Source organism: Periplaneta americana, chromosome 11 (assembly GCF_040183065.1).
Source record: "Periplaneta americana isolate PAMFEO1 chromosome 11, P.americana_PAMFEO1_priV1, whole genome shotgun sequence".
Lineage (NCBI taxonomy): Eukaryota > Metazoa > Arthropoda > Insecta > Blattodea > Blattidae > Periplaneta > Periplaneta americana.
Genome location: NC_091127.1, coordinates 104,198,054 through 104,222,633, shown reverse-complemented (window position 1 = coordinate 104,222,633; position 24,580 = coordinate 104,198,054). Strand labels below are relative to the sequence as shown.

The 24,580-nt window shown below is 37.2% G+C and overlaps 2 protein-coding genes across 3 annotated transcripts in view; both read right to left on the bottom strand.

Annotated features, from left to right (window-relative positions):
- The window catches only part of LOC138709219 (protein Fe65 homolog), a 736,863-nt gene extending 718,542 nt beyond the window's left edge, over positions 1-18,321 (bottom strand). Inside the window, exon 1 of one of the 2 annotated variants that reach the window (XM_069839821.1) lies at positions 18,063-18,321. The gene's annotated coding sequence lies outside the window, so the exon portion shown is untranslated. Of the gene's footprint in view, positions 1-17,419; positions 17,617-18,062 lie in introns of those variants that run through there. The other variant, XM_069839820.1, reaches the window with a different exon arrangement.
- LOC138709220 (uncharacterized) overlaps positions 1-24,580 on the bottom strand; it is a 236,671-nt gene that overhangs the window by 7,604 nt on the left and 204,487 nt on the right. Inside the window, exon 2 of the mRNA XM_069839824.1 lies at positions 23,157-23,215. Within this exon, the coding sequence (XP_069695925.1) occupies positions 23,157-23,215 (59 nt within the window). The remainder of the gene's footprint in view (positions 1-23,156; positions 23,216-24,580) is intronic.

Sequence of the window (24,580 nt, the reverse complement as noted above, 5' to 3'; positions counted from 1 at the left end):
TACCACAGATTAGGTACATGACAATACACAAATGATTAGAATTACAGAACTGTAACTTATCTCTGACCGTGAGATTTCAGTATGGTGTGAAGCCTCCATGCACTGCAATCAGAGCGTCAAAGCATCATGGCTGGAATCAAAGAGGGCCTGGATATGTTCCTGAGGAATCTTTCTCCACGCAATTTGTATGCGAGTCCACAAATTGTCAAGAGTGGGTGCTGGAGGACCATGACGAACAAATTGCCGACCAACCATATCCCAGACATGTTCGATGGGCAACATGTCTGGCAGTACCTCGGGCTCTCAAACTTCCCTAATGTAGCGGTTGCTGTTCAGATTGCCCTGAATACGTAGGAGACGAGATGGCATATTGTATCCAATGGCAGCCCAAACCATCACACTAGGCGTTTGTCCGCTAAGCCGCTCAACAATGCAGGCTCTCAGATTGTATTCACCACGGTAGCGTCTAACATGTATGCGGCCATCATTGTAGGACAATTTGAAGGTAGACTCGTCCGAAATCACTAGATTTTGCCACTCATCACGCCAGTGACGGCGTTCACGTGCCCATTGAACATTGCAGTCTGAGGCGTTGGTGGTTTCTGGAGAATGGAAGCAGACGCAACGGCATGCGAGCCACAAGTCCAGCCCTCAAAAGATGCCGACGAACCATTCACACAGACAGGTACATACCCGTTGCATTACTGCAACGTCAACTGAACACTGTGGATGAAGCTGTACGGTCCATCACTGCGGACAAGATGGCGGTCATCTCGTACTGTGGTCGCATTACGTGGTCAAGTACACGCTCGTCTCTGCGTACGACCCTCTTCTGGTAGTATAACGGTATATATTTCTCAGGCCTAGTTATTGTTATTGTTATTATTATTATTATTATTATTATTATTATTATTATTATTATTAGGCTATTATAACACAGAACTGCAACCATTGCATTCTTCACCTGACATAATTAGGAACATTAAAACCAGACTTTGAGATGGGCAGAGCATGTAGCACGTATGGGCAAATCCAGAAATGCATATAGAGTGTTAGTTGGGAGGCCGGAGGGAAAAAGACCTTTGGGGACGCCGAGACGTAGATGGGAAGATAATATTAAAATGGATTTGAGGGAGGTGGGATATGATGATAGAGACAGGATTGATCTTGCTCGGGATAGGGACCTATGGCGGGCTTATGTAGGGCGGCAATGAACCTCCGGGTTCCTTAAAAGCCAGTAAGTAAGTATTGTTATTATTATTATTATTATTATTATTATTATTAGTATTATCATTAATAATGTAGATTTCCAATATGCAAAGAAAAAGGGCATGAATCTAAAAGCACGAGGATTAAGAATCGTATTACAGAACACTTTGGGCCATATTCATAGACATTCTTAGCGCGGGCTTCCGTTGGATGATCAGCGAACTAACGTTTTTCGTATTCATAAACCAGTATTAGCGATATGATATGACATGAATTCTGTACAAATAATCACTCGATAGCCGGGGAAGTTTAGCACGCTCGTAGCGCGGGCTAGCGAAATGTCTATGCATAGCACCATTTGTAATTATAACATAGACTTTAAGCAAGCGAAAACATACACCGTACATAAGAAGTTACATGCGAAAATGATTTCTTTGGTGACGGTAGCAATACGAAATTTCGCTAGAAATTGCCTGCACAAGCCACTACGTTGTTGTTTAAGAAACAAAACACGGGCGATGTGTAACTTGACCCTGATACATGGTTGTCGTATCGACTGATTGTGCAAATCAATATGACAGCACAGCACGACATTGTCTATTACAAAACTCCAACTCAGTATATTCAGGGTGCGGTGCATTACCAGTTGGTAATCGTGTGTGCGAGTAAGTTTACAGCACCGAACGTCCAAATCTATGACCACATTATAATTACTGCACGGAAATATCATATGTACTTCGGTACATCATAATTAGGGGAAGGAAGTTCATGCATTTGCATATTTATTTTCTATCGTTGTGTGAATATGCTGAAAGATTACCTACATAAATCACAATTTTCTGAATACAATGATATTATTTTTTGTGCATAAAAGTGCATATTTCGCCTTTAGTTATAAAAGCATTATATTTTAATATTTATGCACGGAAACTGCATATTATGTATGTTTATTTGTTTTTCCCTCATTTTTAAAAGTGTGTAACCTCATAAACACGACTAATTTATGTTTATGAATTTTGAACGTAACGATGTTTCTCAAGTTAGCAATTGGTACTCCTTTACTGCAGTCTTTAGCAGATTCCGATAGAACAATATCCAGTTTAACATCAGTTCCAGGAAATGTAGGAGATAAAGCAAATATTCTTTTCAAAAACCCTGGCTATTATCAACTTAAAGAAATTCAAGATATTCTCGAACGAAAAACACCCCAAAAACCAACAAAATTTTCTAAAGAACAGCTCACAGCTTTTGTGCAAGTCCCTCTTCTTGTGACGTAGAACGAAGTTTTTCGCGCTACAAAGCTATGCTGAGAGACAACAGGCGAAGAATGACAACAGAAAACATACGTCAATGCTTAGTTGTGAACTGTAACAGCATAAATGGAGCATTCAGCAATGAGGCAAGCACTTCAAAATCCATAGATTAAACGTAAGGTATCTATACATTATTATTCTGTTAAAATAATATCAGACTGATAATGCATATTTTGTAGCATATTTATCTATTTTTACGGCATAAATGCATACATATTCACGTTTTTAGGGCATGAACTTCCTTTCCCTGATCATAATAACTCTGATTCTCCCTTGGCTTGGGCTTGATTTTTCGACGCCTGGGCCCGGGACTCGTCCTTATACTTAGACACGCTTTGGCCCATTGTGAACCCTATATATACGATGAGTATGCAAGTTCGACAGATGTCTCGGTGGCAATCGTGAATCCGCTGACAGGTGGGCCATCCTGCATCATCCCTATAGGTCCCATCCGCAGACGAATAGTCTTATAAGCCCCAGCGACCCGGAGCCCCAAGACCTTCCTGAATCGGCATCATGGGCCCGACATTGACAGGCGAGCCATCCTGTTCAACCCCTGGTCCCACCCGGAGACGAGTAGCCTGATAAGCCCCAAAGACCCGGAGCCTCAAGGCCTTGTCATATTAGCATCTAAAAGTCGTACTGTCTCCAGGACTTCATCCCACCAACTTTTACTATTGCAAATTATGGATGAAATGAGGTGGTGGACAGAATTGGAATAATACAAAACGGGAGTATCCCGAGAAAAACCTACTGAAATGTCTGCTTTGGACACCAGAAATTCCATCACGACCTGCCCGAAGATCGAACCCTGGCCATTGCCAGGATGAAAAACCAGAGCATTAGCATTTTAATCTCTGACGCGGCGCTGATATACCCTTACGTTACAAATACTTTCTGCGTTCCTTTTTATGTAAGTATAGTATAGTAAAGGAAAAAATTGGGACGGTGTCGTGTATATTTCTTGGGGTAGTTCAGTCAGTAGAGTATTCGTGCGCTAAGCGAACGGTCCCAGGATAGCTATCTCGCCCCGGAACAATTTTTCCTTGAAATCATTCAAACCTGCTTAACAGGGAGCTACTACCTGAAAGCCAGATTTGCATAATAAATTCGTTACTGGAGGTACGTTAACAGGAAGCCACAATTTAAGTCACACAGAATTTGTATGCACTCAAAGTTGGGTTCTGGCGTCTTGTCAGCCCATTTGAACAGTGTGGATATAAAGGAAAAATTGTGACGATGTCGTGTATAGTTCCTGGGGTAGCTCAGTCGGTAGAGCATTCGCGCGCTAAGCGAAGGGTCCCGGAATCGATACCCGGCCTCAGAACAATTTTTCCTTGAAAGTATATAGAAGGTTTGTAATATCTATAATTGCCTATTTCAGACATTACTCATTATACATTTTGATTACACAACTTATAACACTATATCACCGCATATAGTATTACTTATTAGTGCCTATATTTATGTCACTGACATTTAAGGTCCTAATATACTGAACTGATGCAAGTTCTCTATTTTCGCCACAACGTGTCATCACGTGCACAACACAATGTCATTTGCTGAAAAAGTATTGCATAATGATATTACTCCCAGGCTGGTTACAGAAAGAACATGAAAAGTTATATTTGCCTTAAGAACCTCATATAATAATAAACAGTGCAGTGCACCTTTAACATTAACCTCCGCACCATCAATAATGGTATCAAGTAAAGTCTCACGCAGTTGAAACACGTGCCGCTAACTAGGTCATCCTTAATTCATTTCATTGTCCGATAACATCAGATCTTGAACGTCCACATTCCGCGATCATTTTACGTGATCGGGACAGTCACTCTAGTGGAAAGAAGTTCTCACTAAGTGACTCGTGGTGACAATATATTTAGTTTAGTTGCTTTTTTTTATTCCTTTTCTGGTTCTTTAAGGATTTGAAAAACAACTTTCGGTGTCATGCTAGGCCGGTCTTCGGTGGTTTCAGTATTACGCACTGTATCATAGAAAATAACCATGTACCAAACGCATTACTAGTCTTATTAATAAAAAAAACTATGCTAACAATGTGATACAAATGAAAGTTAATGAAAAATTAACAATTCAGATAACAATTAGAAAAGGGATACGACAAGGAGATGTAGTTTCCCCACTGTTATTTAACCTAATAATGAACTGGACTATGCAGAATCTAAAAGAGAAGACCGATTACGCAATAGATAATAAGGAAATAAATGTTGTAGTCTATCCAGATGATCTAGTATAAATATCAGATAATGAAGACAATTTACAAACGTTACTCTTCTGTTTACTTTGACAGAGGTTCTGGTTCATATGTACATCCTTTAACACGGAAAATGGTCGCTCTCCTGTAACGTGAATTTGTCAAAATGTCGTTCGTGTTGACGCCATATTCAACGAAGTACGGAGGACAAAATCAAGTCGTAGCAGCAACGTATCTGTATGTCACGAAACGACATATTCCCTACAAAGCCTTTATGGCTTAGCGGTAGAGCTCTTTCTTCTCGTTACAAAGACCGCGCTTCGAATCTCTCTATGTAAAACGCAGGCGTGTAAACACAGCGCATACGATGATTCCCCAGATATTCCGAGGTGAGACTTGTCTCTGAACAGCGACCAATTTCCATGTCAAAGAGTGTACATTCCACGACAACCAAGATAACAACTTCTGTCAGAATCTTTGTAATGCTCTTGCAGATCTGCAAATATTACTTGGCAAGATTTAGAGGACATTTTTACATGAACACACGAACAATAAGAATTCCAATCAATCCATTCTATGCAAAAACTACTCATAACGGCAGACCATGCGGTAAGTTTCATAATTGTCTTTATTTTAAAGCTTTTAAGTCAGAAAAGATCGATTTTTCGTTTTGTCATGGTAAAAATAGTAACCGCTCGTGCCAATGGCATGGAAACAGTGGCAGATCAGTAGATGTACTCGATTTGTTCCAATGCTCGATTTAAGACGGCAGGTGTGTCAAGTCCACGGGGAAGATAGTAAGTCACCATTCCCCAACGTGTCTAACCTGTTCTACTGTGTGACAGTAAACAGCGTGCTTTATTGCTATCGCCTGTCTGAAAAAGTCATTCAAGTGTTCTAAATGCATTCGAAATCTATTCAATTCAGAATGGTGTAATTTTTAATTTTGTTTAATCATTCTCTCAACACCATGAAGTTCACAGTCATTTTTCGTTTTTGTACACAGGTAACCTGTATTACTCGACCAAGGCCAGTGAAGTCCTGCATCCGGAGCCGTGGCGCTACTGCTTCTGCATTCGTAATACCGCATCGCGATAGTTCACATTACGCCCGCGGCTCCACTCGCCTTGGTCGAGTAATATCACACTTATTTCGTTATTTTCTTTGTATAGACTACTTGTAAATGCCAACACAGGTGTAATCACGATGATGCCTGACGATTTTTTACTATGCCAAGGAAAGCACGGAATGCATTTAAAATACTGTATCCACGTATGATACACGTGACAATATTCATTGATCATGCTCTTCATAGACCTGCGGACCTCTATTTCTTCTTCTTTCAAGCCCTAGGACCTGTTCCGGTCTTAATTTTCATCTCTTTATAAGTTTTCTCATATATCTTCTCCCTTTAGGGCTGTAGTGAGTTATTCTTGGTAGTTTGTTTCTATAATATATTCTATGTAAATAATATTTCCAATTGTGTTTATGTTATATTGTCAATTATTGTAGGAATGTTCAGGTTTTTTCTTATCCAATCTTACATATCCTTCCATAAATCGTAAACATTTCATATCTTTGGCGTGAATGTGATTTTAGTACTTTTGTTTTAATACCCAGTATTCACTACTAAACAGCAAAGTTTGGCTAGTCATAACCAGACAGCGGAAATAAAAAGTCATGCGTGTGTGAAGGTAACTACAACGCGAGTAGTTTGTATCGTCAGAGAGTTGTTTACGTTAGCACAGTAGGCATACTAGAGGCGCGTGCAGGTAAGAACTGTTTTCGAATCGATGATTCAGAAGGTGTCTGATATGTGTACTTTTTTATAAATCCTTTAAAGTAAGGATTGTCCATCGTTTTGAATGGAATATTGCAACTTATCATCATTAGACATGAATCTTGGCAAAAGTCATATTTCATATTTGATGGGGAAATTGAACTTGAACCCTTATTTTCTTCTAACATAGAGCAACACTTTTCATGTGTTTCTGTGTATTATATTGATGTTCTATCGACTTTTTTATGTTTTTTAATGCACAGATACATAACCCACATTTAATTGTTTCACCAGTATTTCTACTATAGAAATATCGACACCATATTCTTGTATTAAAGAATACATCCTATGTTTTTAACATGTCTTCGGCATTATGATCACTTCACCGAACACAAATGAATAATATGTTTACGTATCTCAATGTTCTCTGATCACGTACGGACGACGACTGACTGAGAACGCAGAGTGGCAGTTGTTTTCGATGTTCGCGTGGTGCTCTCTGCGGACGGTACCGTGTTGTAGCTACCTAATTGGGAAGCGTGCACACCTCATGCCATAGTCTATGCGTACAGTACTTGTAAACCGTAAACATGACTTTTATTTGACTTTTTTCCGCTGTCTAGTCATAACCATTGGTAGGAAGTTCGTACCAAAACAGTACATTTCAGTTGAGTACAGCGAGGAGCATAGATGTCACCCGAGCAACGCTCTGCACCCGCTTGCTACAGACGATACGCAGTTCACATAAACAACGCATAGTATCATTCTGTGGAGCTGTGTACAGTCGTGAATAGTTTGAAGAATACTGTTAATTTATTAAGAGTTTAGGTTTTTGAACAAAGTGAGCTATCCTGTCATACTTATTATTGTATTATTTACATAATGTTAATATTGTGCATGATTAAAAAAAATAAACTCATCTGTTTTAAATAATTAATAATTATGCAAACAGGAGTGTGTAACACGTTTATTTTTTCCCGGATTATCCTTCGTTAAATGTTGACGTCTCGTGCTGCTATGCGTTCGGTTGCGTTATAGTCCAAGTTCAACATTGGAATTACGATACGAACTTGCTAGCTGTCTTTAGAAATGAAACATTTTCTTGAAAACAATTATGGGTTTAATATCACGTGCCACATACAAGATATACTATTAGATTCACAAAGTAGTTGTTCACCTGATGGTAGCAAGAAATAATCAATTTCAGATTTGCTCCAGTAACTTAACGTCTTGTTACGTAGAGCGAACATTTTCAGAATACAAATATTGTTTTCTTTTTTCTGAACATAAAAAGAGCATTTCTTTTGATAAAATGAAAATGTTCATTGTTATTTGTTATACATGAGACTTAACATCACAATTTTATACGTTGCATATTATTTTTATATGCCAGCCAAGTTCCGATTACCGACGGCAGGAGTCCGAACTACTGAGTTCGTTGTATGTTTCCTGTTTGTAGCGATAGCAGCGACCTCATCTCCGATCGGTAATAAGAAGTTGGTGGGCCTATGAATTATTTTAGATTGGGAGTTACGATTTACGAAGTATATAAATACAAATCATTGTCTTTTTATATTATTCGTTTACTGTTTTCTTGTTCGAAGGTCGTGGACGATTGGAGCACATGTTTGGTTGTAGAGGAGACTTTGTACATAAAGTTTTGATAGGGAACCAATGTCCGGAAACGTACCGTTTCGATACTACAATGATGAAATGATCACATAAATTTCAAATCTACTGTTTCACGGTATTCAAACAACATTGACGGAAGGCGACGTCTTCAGTCAACAGATGGCACGTGTCTTCTGTTTACAGTCTTATGTACTGCTTTGACCTTCATGTCACTTGCTATTCAGTCGTTGAAGATAGTCGTCTGTTTACAATCTGGTGTCCTGCTTCGAACTTCACATCACTTGCTTTCAGTCGTTGCTGAAAACGGTACAGTGTTCAGTACGGTTGAATATACGTTTGGCGAGAAAACCGAAATGATGTTAATTTACGGACCAACTCCTTGGCCATCACGTTTGCCGGACCTATCTCCACTTGGCTTTTTCGTGTGGAGCCAAATGAAGGGTCATGTTTATGAAACTCCTTTAGAGCCGCACGAAGAACTAGTTGCACGTGTTCTTGCTGCAGCAGACATTCAGAACACATCAGGTATTTTTGAACGTGTGTACGAGAACATGCTTCGTAGATACACCGTTTGCAACGAACTTCAGAGTCGCCACATCGAGCAACTCTTATAGTGATGCTGGTAAGAGTTCGGTGACCTAGGTGAAGTGCGACATTTGAAATTATTTTGATCTTGTCATCTTGTAGCATCGAAATAGCACGTTTCTGGACATGGGTTGCTTATCAAAAATTTATGTACTAAGTCTCCTCTGCAACCACTACAAAGGTGTAATAGGAATTCTGAATCACCCTCCAGAGTTTCAGTTGCGTTTACGCGAAACTCTGATGTCATTCTGGAGTTCAGGTGCACGATCCACCAGTTCAATTACTGACCACTCTGTATAATCTGATTGCGGAGGTTGCGGTGTGCGAAAGTTGAGTTAAATTATTGACCATTTTGTATAATTTTTGGTGATGGAGGCCGTAGTGCATGTACGCGAATTCAATTACTGACCACTCTATATAATCTGATAATGGGGGTTCTGCAGCACGGTACACGAGATCAATTACTGACCACTCTGTATAATCTGATGACTCCGGTCGTGGTACATGATACACAAGTACCGCGACTACAATTACTGACCCTCTGTATAATCTGATGAAGTTAGCCGTGGTGCACGGTAAACGAGATCAATTACTGACCACTCTGTATAATCTGATACACGAGATCAATTACTGACCACTCGGTATATCTGATGACTCCGGTCGTGGTACATGGTACACGAGTACCGCGACTTCAATTACTGAACCTTATATAACCTGATGAAGTTAGCCGTGGTGTACGGTACACGGGATCAATTACAGACAACTCTGTATAATCTGATTACTCCGGTCGTGGTACATGGTACATGAGTACTGCAACTTCAATTACTGAACCTTGTATAATCTGATGAAGTTAGCCGTGGTGTACGGTACACGAGTTCAATTACTGACCTTTCTGTAGAATCTAATGATTGAGGTCGTGGTGAATGAAACACGAGTTCACTTACTGACTACTCTATATAATCTGATAATGGATATCGTGGTGCAAGGTACACGAGTATAATTACTGACCACTCTGTATAATCTGATGTTGGAGATCGTGGTTGCAAGATATGAGTTAAATTATCGAGCATTCTGTATAATCTGATTTAATATAAACTTAGAATTAATAAGAGCTGGATTACAATAAACAACAAGAATTTTGCTTCAACTTAAAACAATTTGGCCCTTATGGTTTAGTGTGCGGTGAATCCGAAAATGCGTCTCTTTTCTTCGTATCACATAAGGTTTTTAAGATATACTATGATTTCATTTTTCGATAAGCGCTACCCCAGGAAACATCTGGCGCGGGTTAGGGGTTGTGAACCAAAACAAAAGCTAATGCATTTTATGAGTTTATGACCTATTTCCGGTTTCATATGGTTTTTGGCATGTTCTTTTGTACTTGTAATAAATAAACAGATATTGGCCCCTTCTATCCAGTAAATTCATAACAGTTCAAAGTAAGGTTTACGCAATGAACAAACAAGGGTGTGGTTTTAAGTACTTAGAAGAAAAGTTTACCACTCTCAGTGAAGGCAAATTAAAGGAGAGCATTTTCATAGGTCCACAAATTCGCAAAGATGTGGCTGACTGTTTGAGAAAAAATCTTTCCGTTACAGAAAAAATGGCATGGTGCGCTTAAAAGATGTTTGCTCAAATTTCCTTGGAAATTCTAGGGCAAACAATTACATCGAACTTGTGAAAACAATGTTAAGTGCATATAAGAAAATGGGGTGCAATATGTCTCTCAAAATACACTTTTTATATTCTCATTTCGATTTCTCCCCTCCTAACTTTGGAGCGGTAAGCTACAAGCATATTTCATCAAGAAATATCTGAAATGGAAAGGCGATATAAAGGAAGATTATCATACAATATGCTTGCAGACAACTGTTGGTTCCTCGTAAAAGACAGTTTCGGGTCTAGTTATAAACGGAAGTCATCCAGAAAATTCTTTTAAATGGCAAGTTCAAATTCCGAGATTTTTCTCATTATACGCCTGAAATATTTTATTATTGTTGTGTTTTAACTATGTAACACCATTTTTGTACCAAGTACACATTTTTCAAGTATTATGAGGCATTTTGAATCCCTAATGTGTTGTAATTTCAACTGTAACAATGAAAAATTAAAAAATAAAGTTTTTTTTCCATAATAAATTTCAATCCATTTTCCCCGCAAAATGGTACGTGAAGGGGCCATTTATAATTTAAATTCAGATTTAGGGCACACATATTAGTCATATTCACCTATTTTCATTTCGGAGCAAGACAAGAAGTAAAAATTTGTTGTTCAGTCTAATGGATGTCGTGGTGCACGGTAAACGAGTATAATTACTGACCACTCTATGTAATCTGATGTTGGAGATAGTGGTTGCACGATATATGAGTTAAATTATCGAGCACTCTGTATAATTAATAAGACCTGATTTATCTTCCGTCGCCTTGTTTTATAGAATCTGGTCTCCTCAACCACTGACACAATAATAATAATAATAATAATAATAATAATAATAATAATAATAATACCTGCCAGTCACTTCACCTTGGATTTGGAATTACAAGATTAGACGATCTCCGAATAAAATAGCTGACACAAAGCTCCTCTAGAAGGTAATGCGAGAAGTCAGATATTGACTTAAATCTAACAGGATTTGAAACAGAGGCAGTATGGAAGATGCAAGCAGCAACCCATTACTTAATCCAGTCTAAAGATATTAAGAAAAGATGACGGGATGGGGAGAGAGAGAGGGAAGGATGAGATGCCTGCGTCATCTTGAGTCGGTTATGGGGTGATGGACACCCCCTACGTCTGTATCTCGTCTAAATTCGTTAGTGTAGCGTTAACTAGATTTCTATTCACAACGACGTTACAGACACCTTGCGCTCTCACCTGCTAAAACAATGACGCAAACAAAGGCTGTGATCAGATATGAAGACAGGGCTAGTATCTCTAAGGGTGGCTTTGTGTTTTCTTTTATCAAATTATGTTTTCTCGAGGTGTGTTTCAGGTTCTGAGAGTTTCAAACATGATTTAATATTTTATAAGTTTCTTAAAAGGAAAGGAAACTTGCAACATATCGGTATGTTTAAAAGACTGTTTTAGGAGCCACAGCCTGTCTAACAGCTCAGTGACAGAGCATGATTATGTTCGGACTCGAGTTCGATCTCTAAAGCCTTGGGTTTTTCTGTAACGACGCATGCGAGTCGCAAGGCCCCGCCTCGCAAAAATCCTGACTACACGAGAGATAGTGAGTGGTTTCTATAACTGCGAGATGCGAGGTCAACGCACTTAGCTACCATAGAAACCACTCACTATCTCTCGTGTAGATCGGATTTGTGCGAGGCGGGCCTCGCACCTCGCACGTTGCATGCGTCGGTTCAGGAAACCAAGGTTTATCTGCGATGTGCGAGATCTGCGTACCTCGCAGTTATAGAAACCACTCACTATCTCTCGTGTAGTCCGGATTTGTGCGCGGCGGGCCTCGTAACTCGCATGCGTCGGTTCAGAAAAACCAAGGCTTAAGTTGATTGTATCGATATTTCTGATGCAGCAGATCGGAGATTGAGGATTTTCCCCGAAATCCTTTCAATCTCATTCCACTAACTCTTTTCATTTCACTCTTTTTTCCTTTGTTTTCACATAATTGCATAAAATAAAAAAAATTATGATTGCAGGGTACCGTGCAAGTATAGATGATGTCGGGTGAAAATCGCAAATCACATTAATACGTTTGTGAAACGGCCACAACCATGATATTAGGGAACACTAGTTGGCAAGACTCGCTAGCATGAGGGAGTGTGTCTGGTGTTAGTCGAGAACGCTGAGTTATCTAATGTCGTTGGTATACCGGCCATCGTACTGCATTTTGAGACGTCCAGTTCGGAAGAATCGGAGGAGGGAAGGTTGAAATTTGTAATATCGGTTGACTACCTGAGCTATCACTGCGGTATTTTCAAAAAATATACAAAAAACACACTCATTGAACGTTCATTCACCCCAATCTTAGCTTCATCAATTGTAAACACAAATGGATTAACTACGCTTTGAGAGCCGACTGACTTCTGTCCGCCACTCCATAGGCATAAAAAAATGCAGCAAATCTTTAAACGTATATTTAATACTTTTATAACGCAATGACAGCCCTCTGATGATTTGCTGCAACACTCAGTCCCATCACGTTACACTTTCTGTAGAGCAAAAATTATCTGAGGCTATTACAAAATATTAAAACTACTACCCTACCCCATTATCGTCTGGCTTTCTGGCTTAGTTGTCTTCTGAGTGATACCTTATTGGTGTCACTTATGATGTTCAAACCTGTCTTCCGACAGTTAACAAAACAACAATAAAGAAAGACCGTGAGAAATTATGCTATGAAATTAATAAAAATTCGGAATATTATTTAGAATTTTAAGTAGCATGGATGGCCTCCTTGGAAGCTTAGGCCTAGTTGACTTACGATGAGTGGACCGGTTTCAAATCCCGGCGATGTCAGAGTCGTGGTCAAAGCCAAGGTTCCTCAAGGTTTTAATCGGGCTTCTCCCGTCTTCCACCCTCTTTCCACCATCTGTTACAATATTCATTATCACACTTTCAAGATTATTCACTCAAAATGTAGCGGCGACATGTATTTTAACTGGCGTATAGATGACTCAGTCTGAGCCCGCTTTCGAAAAAGCACTCTAGTTCTTGGATACAGAACTGGCGTGAGAGGGGTGGAAAGCATGGGGAAAGCGTTGGTTCCCCGTCCACAGTCCACTGGCGTTGAATGACGCAATCACATAAGACAGACACTGAATACAAATCCCCTCCCCTACCAAGTCAATGACGAGGGGGTGGAAGGAAGGGGTGAGTGACGTAACGACACAATTGTCGCCTAGCTCTGCAAGCCTGCCCTAGTGGGACGTCTCCAGCAGGCTGAACCGACAATGACACCATACAGATAAGTTACGATATCTACGAGAGCGCGTTCGTTTGATTTCACAAATCTTTCCCAGTATAGAAGCGTTAAAGGCTCAATAAATTCACTAGAGGCTGCAGTGCCAGTCGCTCCTCCATACCACAGCAAAAACACATGACTGAATAAGCAAATACTATAGCCGCCTGAATCCTAAGACATGTTTTACTTTTAATGTTCAATATAATTCTACACTTATAAGAGTCACTGAAATGAGGGAAAATGCTGAAAAAATTCTGCAGGTTACGGTTAGGGCACAACTGCAGGTATATTATACTATAGTTCGGGTCTCTGCACACACATCTTATAACATAATCATATATGAAGTATAGCACGAGTGTAATACTATACTCTCAGAATTCAGGAGGATAGTGAAGCACTACCTGAAAGCACAACGTAATGATATTTTAGAAAGAGTTGTCACTATTCTCCACATTTCATGATTCATAAAGCTAGACAAAGGTTGAAGAAATCAGGTTTTTTAAGAAGGAAAATAAGAAATAAGAAACAGCTACAAAAGCAAATAACAGTAAAGAAAAGTATTTAATGAATGAGAGTATAATTTATTGCAGGCCTGCACAAACGGCCCTCATTGAGCGCGGCCGCTCCTTCGGAGCGGGAGATCCGTCTAACACCTCGCCGGAAAGGTACGTCGGAATGACGTAGGCCTGCTATAGGTAGAGGATAGTCCACACAGCTATCTGCTGTAGTGTGTATTATCAGAAGCTATTTCACTTTGCCTATCTACGGCTAAATAAGGAACCTAAAAGACGAAAAAGTGATCATCAGGCAAATTCTTTCAATATTGCATGGAAAAATGCTAATTTTTTTTACAGCAGCTAGAGTAAATAATTATATGCCACAAAAGTTTGAAAGGAAGAGGAAAACATAATATAATGTGTACATAGAGATACGATGGTTTTGTTGGTGAAAATCGCAGTAAAAAGGTTCAGGAATTGAAAGCTGCATTATTACATGAGGTAGGATACATTAGAATTTATTAATCTTCAACAATTTAAATATCTCTCTTCAGGGGAAAGGCCAGCTCATTGTTGAAATGTTGAATAAATTACGGGATTTCAGTCGTAAACTTACACTTTTCGTAAGTTTATATCGGGAAGGTAATATGGCTCACTTTCCATCGATAGAAACTGCTCGTGATGAAGCTACGTTAAACGATTATGTGCAAATATTAATTTAAATTCAAAATTAATTTAATTCTAGATTCCGAGATCTTGTCTTAATTGCAAAAAAGTTTAATGTTACCATAATAAATTCCTTCAATACCAATTGAAATAGTGTCATACGATTTACAGCTTGAACTTATTGATCTTCAATGTGGCCTAAGGGCTAAAGACCTTTTGAATAATACTACTAGTCTGGTTCAGTTTTACAAGACTAAACCTCAGCAATAATATTCACGACTACACAGGCTGGCTGTGAAAATGATTGCTATGTTTGGCTCAACATTTATATTTGGTGAGCAACTGTTTTCTATAATCAACTTTAATAAAGGCAGACATCGAACATCTGTAACTGATGTTTCATTACGATCAATACTGTTCCTTTCAGCTGCCAACAGCATGAAACCCCGTTTTGATGTACTGATAAATAAAAATATAACAAAATGATATTGTACATTTAAGTAGCTATAGAGTTTCTATTATTTCTGTAAAATAAATACTTATTTATTAATTAATAATAGTCCAAGATAGTTTTGTAAACACTGAACGGGAATTCATTTCATGAACACTCGTACTAGTACTTTTGTGTACATTTTGTACGAGATCATCCCTTCCTCCAGTCTACCCTCATACAGAGAGCAGCCAATATCTGCATTCCGCTCTCGAAATGTGAGCCGACTCGGAGAGCGCAAACCTTGTGCAGGCCTAATGTACTAGATGGCTGGTTTTTCGATCCAGAATGGATACATGCATTCAGTGGTCTACATGCGATGTATGCTCCAGCCTGCCTTAACTCTAACACAGCCAAGTTTAATCCACAGACGAGTACCTGATATACGCAAAGATCCGGAGCCCCAATCCCTTACAACCTATATCAGCATCGGAAACTGGTACTGCCCCCTATTTTCACTATTTCTCATAAAAATAAGAGCGGCGAATTGTGTTGATGAAATGAAAGAGCGAGACGTGAGTAAACAGAGAAAAACCCTCTGCAATGTCTATATTTTTCACCACAAATTCCCAGATTCCAGAATAACAAAGTCGGGGATCGAATTCGCACCGTATGGATGAAAGACTAGTCCGCTACCTTAGGTTACACATACGGCAGTAGAATATCTTTAATTGTATACCACAACAACGAAATAACAAGCAGAGACCTGCCATAAGAAAGAGCTGGCATGACCTACAAAACGATGCACTGAGACTGATCAATACAACCCGTAAGGTCCACTACTGTGGAGTAACAGCATGCCTGACCGTGACACGAGCGGGCTCTGGTTCAAAGCCTGGTTGGGACAAGTTACCTGGTTGAAGTTTTTTCCGGGGTTTTCTCTCTGCAAATTGAAGGGTAACTTTCGGCGCTGGACCCTGGATTCATTTCATCTCACTTAGACGCTAGATAACCGTAGCAGTTGATAAAGCGACGTGAATTTTTAATTGTAGGTCTAAAAAATAAACAATAATGGTTTTCTGCACAAAATCACATTAACTTTTTTTGTAATGCAACATTTTAATCTCTCCCGCTTCCGTAAAGAAGTATCATTTTTAAACAAATTTCTGTTTGTCTGACTTTGGAAACGGAGTAAGAGACTTCTAGTTTCTAACAATCGTTGAGAAATTGCTACAAAAGTTCGTCGATTAGGTAGCCTTATTTGAGGAAAACGTTGACGGTACATCTTTCTTGCCACACTTGAATTACGACGACTTTCTCCATAAATTAATAACAACATATGATATTCATAAACTATGAATGACATTTTAAGTTGCTTATCGAATACCCTGTACTGAACTGCCATCCGCTCGACAGTGAGCTTGAACTCAGTTGGCTCTTACTTACGTCTGTGCGGAGTACTGCATGCTGAACGTTGCCACGTCTCTCACGCCAGAATATTAACAAATTTAAGCCTACATTTTTATTTAATTTCACGAAAACGTAACAGAACACACAAACAATTATTTAAACTATTGCTACATATATCTATTGATGTAATTGTTTTGGTAATTTTACTAACGAGTTTTGATCCTATTTTGTATGAATATTTTTTGATCCTGTAGACAGTCCCCGACGACTGTGAAAAGGACGGCACTTATACCCCTTACACTCTGTATATTTCACCATTTACAGTAGTATTGTCACCTAGGACAGTTTTATGTAAAAACACAATATAACACAACATTTCGTATAGTTTGCATACTGTAAAAAACAATTTACTATTATTTATTATTATTATTATTATTATTATTATTATTATTCATCCATTAAATTGTTGTTCAACTCCAACATGTTCATACTATGACGTCATTATTTGTACTACTCATTCTCAGGAAAATTAATTTCAACTGACACATCAATGCACTTTCAAGTAGTGATTTTCATTAAACTGTTAAATATCCAACCACGTCTGAACTCTTCATTCTCCTCACCTAACAACCCTCTTCTCCCAAAGAATTATGATTTTATATGCGAGAAGCAGTGAAGTGTCTCCGACCTTCATTTGAATATCAAAAGCTAAATTTTCTCTGCAATGGAATACTTGATTTCGCGGCGGTATCACAACTTACCATATGGAGGTACCACTCTATGCCCTTTGTGGAGGATGAGGGATATAAGAGAAATTTCCCTCGCAGGTAATTATCTCAGCAAGAAGAATAACTTTGGTCGTTGAAGATAAAAAAGTCAAACTTTTCTTTCGTCCCTCTTCCACTCGTTTCTCTCTATATATTCGAGTTCTCAAAGCCACCACTGTTTAAGCTATAGTCAATATTTTCTCCTTAACCAGTATTTCACAGACTTCACTGAAATTTTCACGTGACATTTCAGAACTTCGTTACCATTAAAATATTTCATTCACAAACGTTTTAAACTGTAAGTTATTCTTATGTATTATAAGGTTCTTAAAACAAGCAATACATTAATAAGAATTGTAATATTTTATCACACTGGTAAAGCTATTAAATGCACTTGAGAGAAGTGAGAAATGTTTATTCAGTATCGTAGATTAGCTAATTTCACTATTCTTTAATAATTAAACGCATCAGTTTATGACCGAACAAGCAAGAGTTCAATGCCCTCACATCTTCAACTATTATATACTTCTCTTTTTAACTATCGGTACAGAGGTCTACACATAACACACCCACTTACTTGTTCAACTGTAAAATTTAAGCTGATCATGAAAACAAAACAAATATTATAAATACTTACATCAAACGTTAATAAATAAACACACACAACACATTCATTTTAATAAATGTTATTATGGAGAAAAATTAATAAGCAATCAAATCCTTCACTGCACTTTCTTAAACCACCACTGATATCCGTTCGGTTCGCTACTTCCAGTCAATATCTTCTTGTTATGATTTTCACTTGTATCTTCACAATAACACGAGTAACTCAATGGTTCAAGCAATGCAAGACTGTGTGGTTGGTTGTACATACTATACGTTCTGACGCATAAAACCCAAAAGAGAGCACACAGCGTAGGAACAGAGAGTGAAATGGGCGTTGCTACCAACTGCACAACACGAAACACACTAGAGTCTCCGTGCTAATAATAGAGGACCGCACGGCAGTGTTCGATATTGCAGAGTTGCAGAAGTGCATTTTGATGCAGTGATCAACAAGCTGCACCTAACAGGTATTCTCGTTGCCTGCCTGGGAGGACAGAGGTTCGCATCTTGTTAGTTTAACACGATGAGAAATATTCTCCATATTTAAAAGAAAATAGCAAAAAACCAACAACATGCACAAATCACACACATTCTTATATCTTTTTAACCCAGATAAGACTGACGTCCTATATATAGGACCCGGACGTTTTATTTTTTTTAACATTGCTGTGTAAGATTTTCATAGTCGGCAATCACGATACCATAATCCTTATGTGTTATAAATTGCCTCCAATTTTTTTTCTTATATTTAGTCTGTCATAGTCAATGTTATTATCATATTTGTGTGAAACTTCCGGTGTCCTATATGTAGGACGTCACTCTTATCTGGGTTAAGACGAAATAAACTTAACATGATATAACAATTCTTGTGACTTAGGCGGTAGCGCGTTTGTCGCCTGAGCCAGAGCTTCGCTCGGGCATGGTTCGATTTTACGTCGACATTAAATTTAATAACCTACTAACTGATATAATCATGAAATAACGAACTAAAAAGTTTCTAGTGGGCAGAATTTCTGTAAGTCTTGACCTAAGTACTGGTTTTAGTTTTCAAGCAAAGGGATATTTAATTTCTTATCATTTAATTTTCTTAGGCATTTCATCCCACGTAATGTTAACAACTCTTCGTAGATTTACGTGCCGTGAAAAACCCTGTTCCTCGTAGAGGGCTCGGGCAAAATTCGTCGGCCATTTCGCGCTCACGTTGAATTTCGATCCTCAATAACTCTGCAGTTTACAGCGTTGCTATACGTGTTGCTTGATGGATCAAAAATAAGAAGAAAATAAAATACTCATAGACAGTTAAACGTCCAGCAGGTAAGATAAAATATTCATATTTTACATCACACGTTCCTTCCTCACTCTTGAAACATTGCAACCAAGACTAGACATTCATACGTAGAATGATTCGCATGGAATGTGGTTAACATAATGCAATACCACAGCTTTTAGGAGAAAAAAAAACATAATAAACATAAACAGCGACATACAACCAGATCCTAAGCGATCAAGAATGCCTCAAATTCCCTGCCAGGAATACATCCCTAATTCATTGGATTGGTGTATGTTTTATTAATCAGATAATTCAGAAAAAACTACTCACTTTTCCAACTGAAGTTTACAGACAACACTGATAATTTCAGGAAAAAAAAATATGCAAGTAACAGGATTTTCATCGAGTCTCTATAAATGCGTGAAGCGTTTATATTGTTCCTGATTTTTATTATGGATATGAAATAAAATTTTAACATTTTCTTTCATTTCTGTCCTACTTCCAACATTTCAGCCTTGGTTTTTCTGAACCGACGCATGCGAGATGCGAGGTGCGAGGCCCGCCTAGCACAAATCCGGACTACACGAGAGATAGTGAGTGCAACGTCCGAGGCCTACGTACCTGGCAGTTATAAAAACCACTTACTATCTCTTGGATAGACCGAATTTATGCGAGGCGGGCTTAGCACCTAGCATCTCGCATGCGTCGGTTCAGAAAAATCAAGGCTTTAAATTTAACAAGGCCAAGCCTTCTCGTTAATTACTTTATAATTTCATTGCTTCCTCATTCAAAGAGATCTAGTCTCGAGACAACAGTGCAATTGACAGTCAAAACTATTGACACACCAATATGACGTCAATGATTTGTATGAAATTGCAATGAATAATAATATGTACATAAAATTTACTACCATCGACAAATGCACATCACAGAGTCAAGATCACCAGTGGTTCAAGAGACACTGAGGATGTCATGACATAGCGTCGAAACGGGCCGTCTGTCGAAGGTATATACCTTTTTTAACAATTGTAACACTTTTTAACGTAAGACTAAGTAAATTTTATATTTTAACAAAGTGTTAACGAGAACTTTAATCAATGAATAATATGTAATTACAGAGAATTGGTTTCATTTGGAAATTAATACCACAGTTAACTACTTTACAATAAGAGCACACTACATTAAATATTTCTGTCTTTATACTGCCCGAATTTATTAATCGCCCCATTTGTGTAATAAGTTTCATTAAATTAAAATTAAGTTGAATATTTCGTTAGAATCAATTCATTATGATGTTACATTCGTTTTCCCTATATGTTTTATCACGAATGGTTGGATTCGAAACTACAAAGTTTTAAACAAAACATAATTTCAGTTATCTGTAATTAAAGACCACCACATTAACAGAAAGTGAGGCAAGATTTTTCGATTTTTTTTTTTTACATTCAAGAAATCTTGCATAAATGTTTCACATTAAGAAAGATGTTAAGACAGTTCAGAGCAGATGTAATGCATAACTCATGTATGATAATTGATGTCGTTGATGATGATGATGATGATGATGGTGATGATGATGATGACGACGACGACGACGGTGATCACAGCAATAATTTTATTTTCATTTGTTTTATATGTGGTCACTTTAAGTAACTGGACATTCCAAGTACGTAATATTTGACACACAATATTATAATTATCATGGTTGATTAGTTGCTAACAGTCCAAAATGTAGTAAATGAAGACCTTCAACTCTGTTAGTCCCTCTGTGTTAAATATCTCAGATTCGGTCACATCTACGACGATCTAAATATAGGAAGATGATTTGGAAAACTGGATTGCGACATAAGTGAGAAATGGCATGTAAATATTGTTGTCTCCCATTCAGGGCCAGAATTATTTTATATATTGTAAATATATGATATTGCTAACTGAAGTCTAAGTAATAATTACTGATTATCACTGACAAGTTATCAAATAATATAACACAAAAACAATTGATCCTGAAATTCCTAAATAGCAAATTATCTCTAAATTACGAAAGCATCCTTTATTTTGAAATAGTTGTTTAATGCAAACTATTTGATAGGAAGAGTGGAATCCGAACAATCTCATTGGCGCAACTCCTACGGTAGTGAGCCACGTGATTTGAAATTTTATAATCATTTTAACAGTCCGATAAGCAGATAACAATTTATTTATTATTTTATGTTAGCTCCATCTATGTTCTTATCAAAGTACAAATAGTCATTAAATACTATAGTACATATATAAGAAAGGAAAATGTATCTTGGAAATTTATGAAGGTCGAAAAAATTACAATGCGTAATTCATGTAGCAATAAGAATATCAAAAAGTGGGTGTCTTATGGAAAATGTTTAATATTTAAAGAAAAAAATATAGAGATTAAAAACATGTTTCAAATACATTTTTACTCAATTGAACACTAAAACATTTAGATAAAACTTTACAATTCGTTAACTTCTCCCTTTTACTTGTTCCTTCCTTCAAGATTAGCTCTGAAAACTTTTTCCTTCGTTTTAAAATATTAAAGTTCGTAGCATGAAGTATATAAATTATTTTAAAGAGTGGGATTTCCAAATAAAAGAGTACTAACGACTAGAAGTTTAAATAAATTGTAATACTCTTCATTTACTTTTTCTTCCAACAGATCAGCATTTTATATCATTTTTCGGAAAAATTTTATAATTCATTTTTTGTACATGGATTATTCATTTCATTTTTAAGCTTATAAAACCAACACAAATATATATATATATATATATATATATATATATATATATATATATATATATATATATATATTACCTTCTCGTATAGTCTCAATTTAACACAAAGTCACAAATTGGCAGTAAAACTTCTAGAACATATTTCGATATGGTTCAATTATTAGGTTCTTATCTAAGACACATCTTTAAAAATATACAAAAAAAAAAGATAATGCTAATTTGTCTCACTGCATGTAAAATGTCATAACAGAAATAAATTTCACATCATTCACTTTAAAACATGGAATCCCACATCTGAACCCTTTTTATACAATATGTCCCAATATTACAAGTCTTAACATACAGGACAACTTATAGAAATAATAGACTATGTTATACACAACATAATGCCGTAGAATCTAACGTCACCATCGGCACGTCCGACGTTTTGACAGGCATTGTCGTGAAACTTATCAGTAGCTGTCCGAAACCTTCCCTGAATGCCGGACTGATCGAATACATGATGCCCCAGTGCGTTGACCTGCACGCTCACCGAACTTGATTTTCTACGCGGGAAGATTTGAAGACTAAGCCATGCCACTATCACTAATACGAGGAAAGGTGCTATTCAGCTACTGAATTGAACATCTTGCAGGTATCCTAAGGACGAATCTCCAAATCTTTCAAATGCATATATAGTTCATTCTCACGCCGAACTGAACTTTGTGAACATAGAGCCAGTTTAGAGAACATCTCGATAGAAACATTTAGATAACAAAAAGTTTATAAATATTCATTTTCTTCATGTGATGTAACAATTCAGAAAGTGCGCTTATGGCATTGAGATGTAAATAATTGTAACTTGTTACATATGGCTCATACAGAATATATATTCAAAAGAAATTATTCAAGCTATTATGATGTCTAGTACTGATCAGGAAGAGAAAAAAAATTGGATGGGTCACTGACTAAGGAGAAACTGCCTACTGGAGGATGCACTGGAAGGAATGGTGAACGGAAAAAAAAGTTTGGAATAGAAAAAGATATCAGGTGATAGACAACATTAAGATACATAGTATTCATGAAATTATTAGACTAATATTCTTGTTATTAAACACTTTAAACTCACCGATGAGAAGAGGCAAGTCATTCACAACGAAGTGCTCATCACAGATATTCAATGACCGTCTGCAAAGACAAAAAAGCAAGACATAAAAATAAGATAAAGACATTTCAATTAACCGTAAAAAGAGCAAATAATATTAATTTCAGAAAAAATTCTATATCAATAATTATTATCCTTCATTCTCCTAAACGCAAAAATTCTAATAAACATTGATAGGATTCATATAATTTACATCCGACAGTAGGTTTGAAAGTATCCTTATCACATATCCATCTTCCTTCGTTCACTGAATTAACCTAACTGTATCTGAATGTATTAATAATTCAAATCAGGACAAACTGGATTTAATGAAATAACTCACCAGGGACAGAAATTTGATCACCTATAAATTATCAAACCCATGTTAAAAAATAATACCCTTGACATAAGAATAGGGTGACCAGACGTCCTCTTTTCTCAGGACATGTCCTCCTTTTTAGGCCTTTGTCCGGGGTCCGGGCGGATTTTTAAAAAAATCAAGAAATGTCCTCCTTTTCGTACCTGTATGCCTGACATTTTGAAATTATCTGATCTGACGCCTTTTTCAAGTAATTTGCCTATAGGTAGCAGTAGCATGGACGGAATATACTCTTTGCCAACGATCATAACTCTCTTCGCTCCTATTTGCTTTCAGATGTAGCTAACTGTGAAATAATTTTATATTATTAAGTTTTATCATAAGTATGCTATAATAAAATATATACTGACATCATTTTAAGTACAATATAGGCCTAAGCCTAACTCTAAATAGATATATTTGTCCCCTTCAATATTATAATTCCCTTGACTTTCATATGTATAATTGTAAATCATTATTATTAAGTTTTATCGCAATTATTTTGCATTAAAATAGATATTAACATACTTTTAAGTATGATATAAGCCTAAATCTGTACCTTAAATATGTTGTAATAAAATAGATATTGACGTAATTTAAAGTATAATATAGGCCTAAGCTTAAGTGTAAGTGCATATTCTCTGTCCTCTTTTTTTCGGACAATGTCCTTTTTTTAAGTTTTGTGTCCCCTTTTGTATCGATGTGAATCTGGTCACCCTACATAAGAAGTGGAAAGCTTTCCACGAGCGCATAAAATGTTTACTGTCGTGTGCTGATATTTAAAATTAATTTTAAATTCTACGTCTCTTCTTTGTAATATGTTGTTTGTGAAGAAGTTATAAATGAATGAATGTATGGATTTTATTGTTGCTAATGTGTTAGTTCTCATGGAGAGAGTGAGTTAAAAATCTTTAATTTACTGTTGTGAATAAAGCCATTCTTTAGGTTGCTAAGGACTGAAATAAAAACCAGTTTATATATAAATCATGGATAAATATTTTTGTACGAGATCGTGCGTATTTTCTTGGTTTCCGCACAAAACCAATCCGCG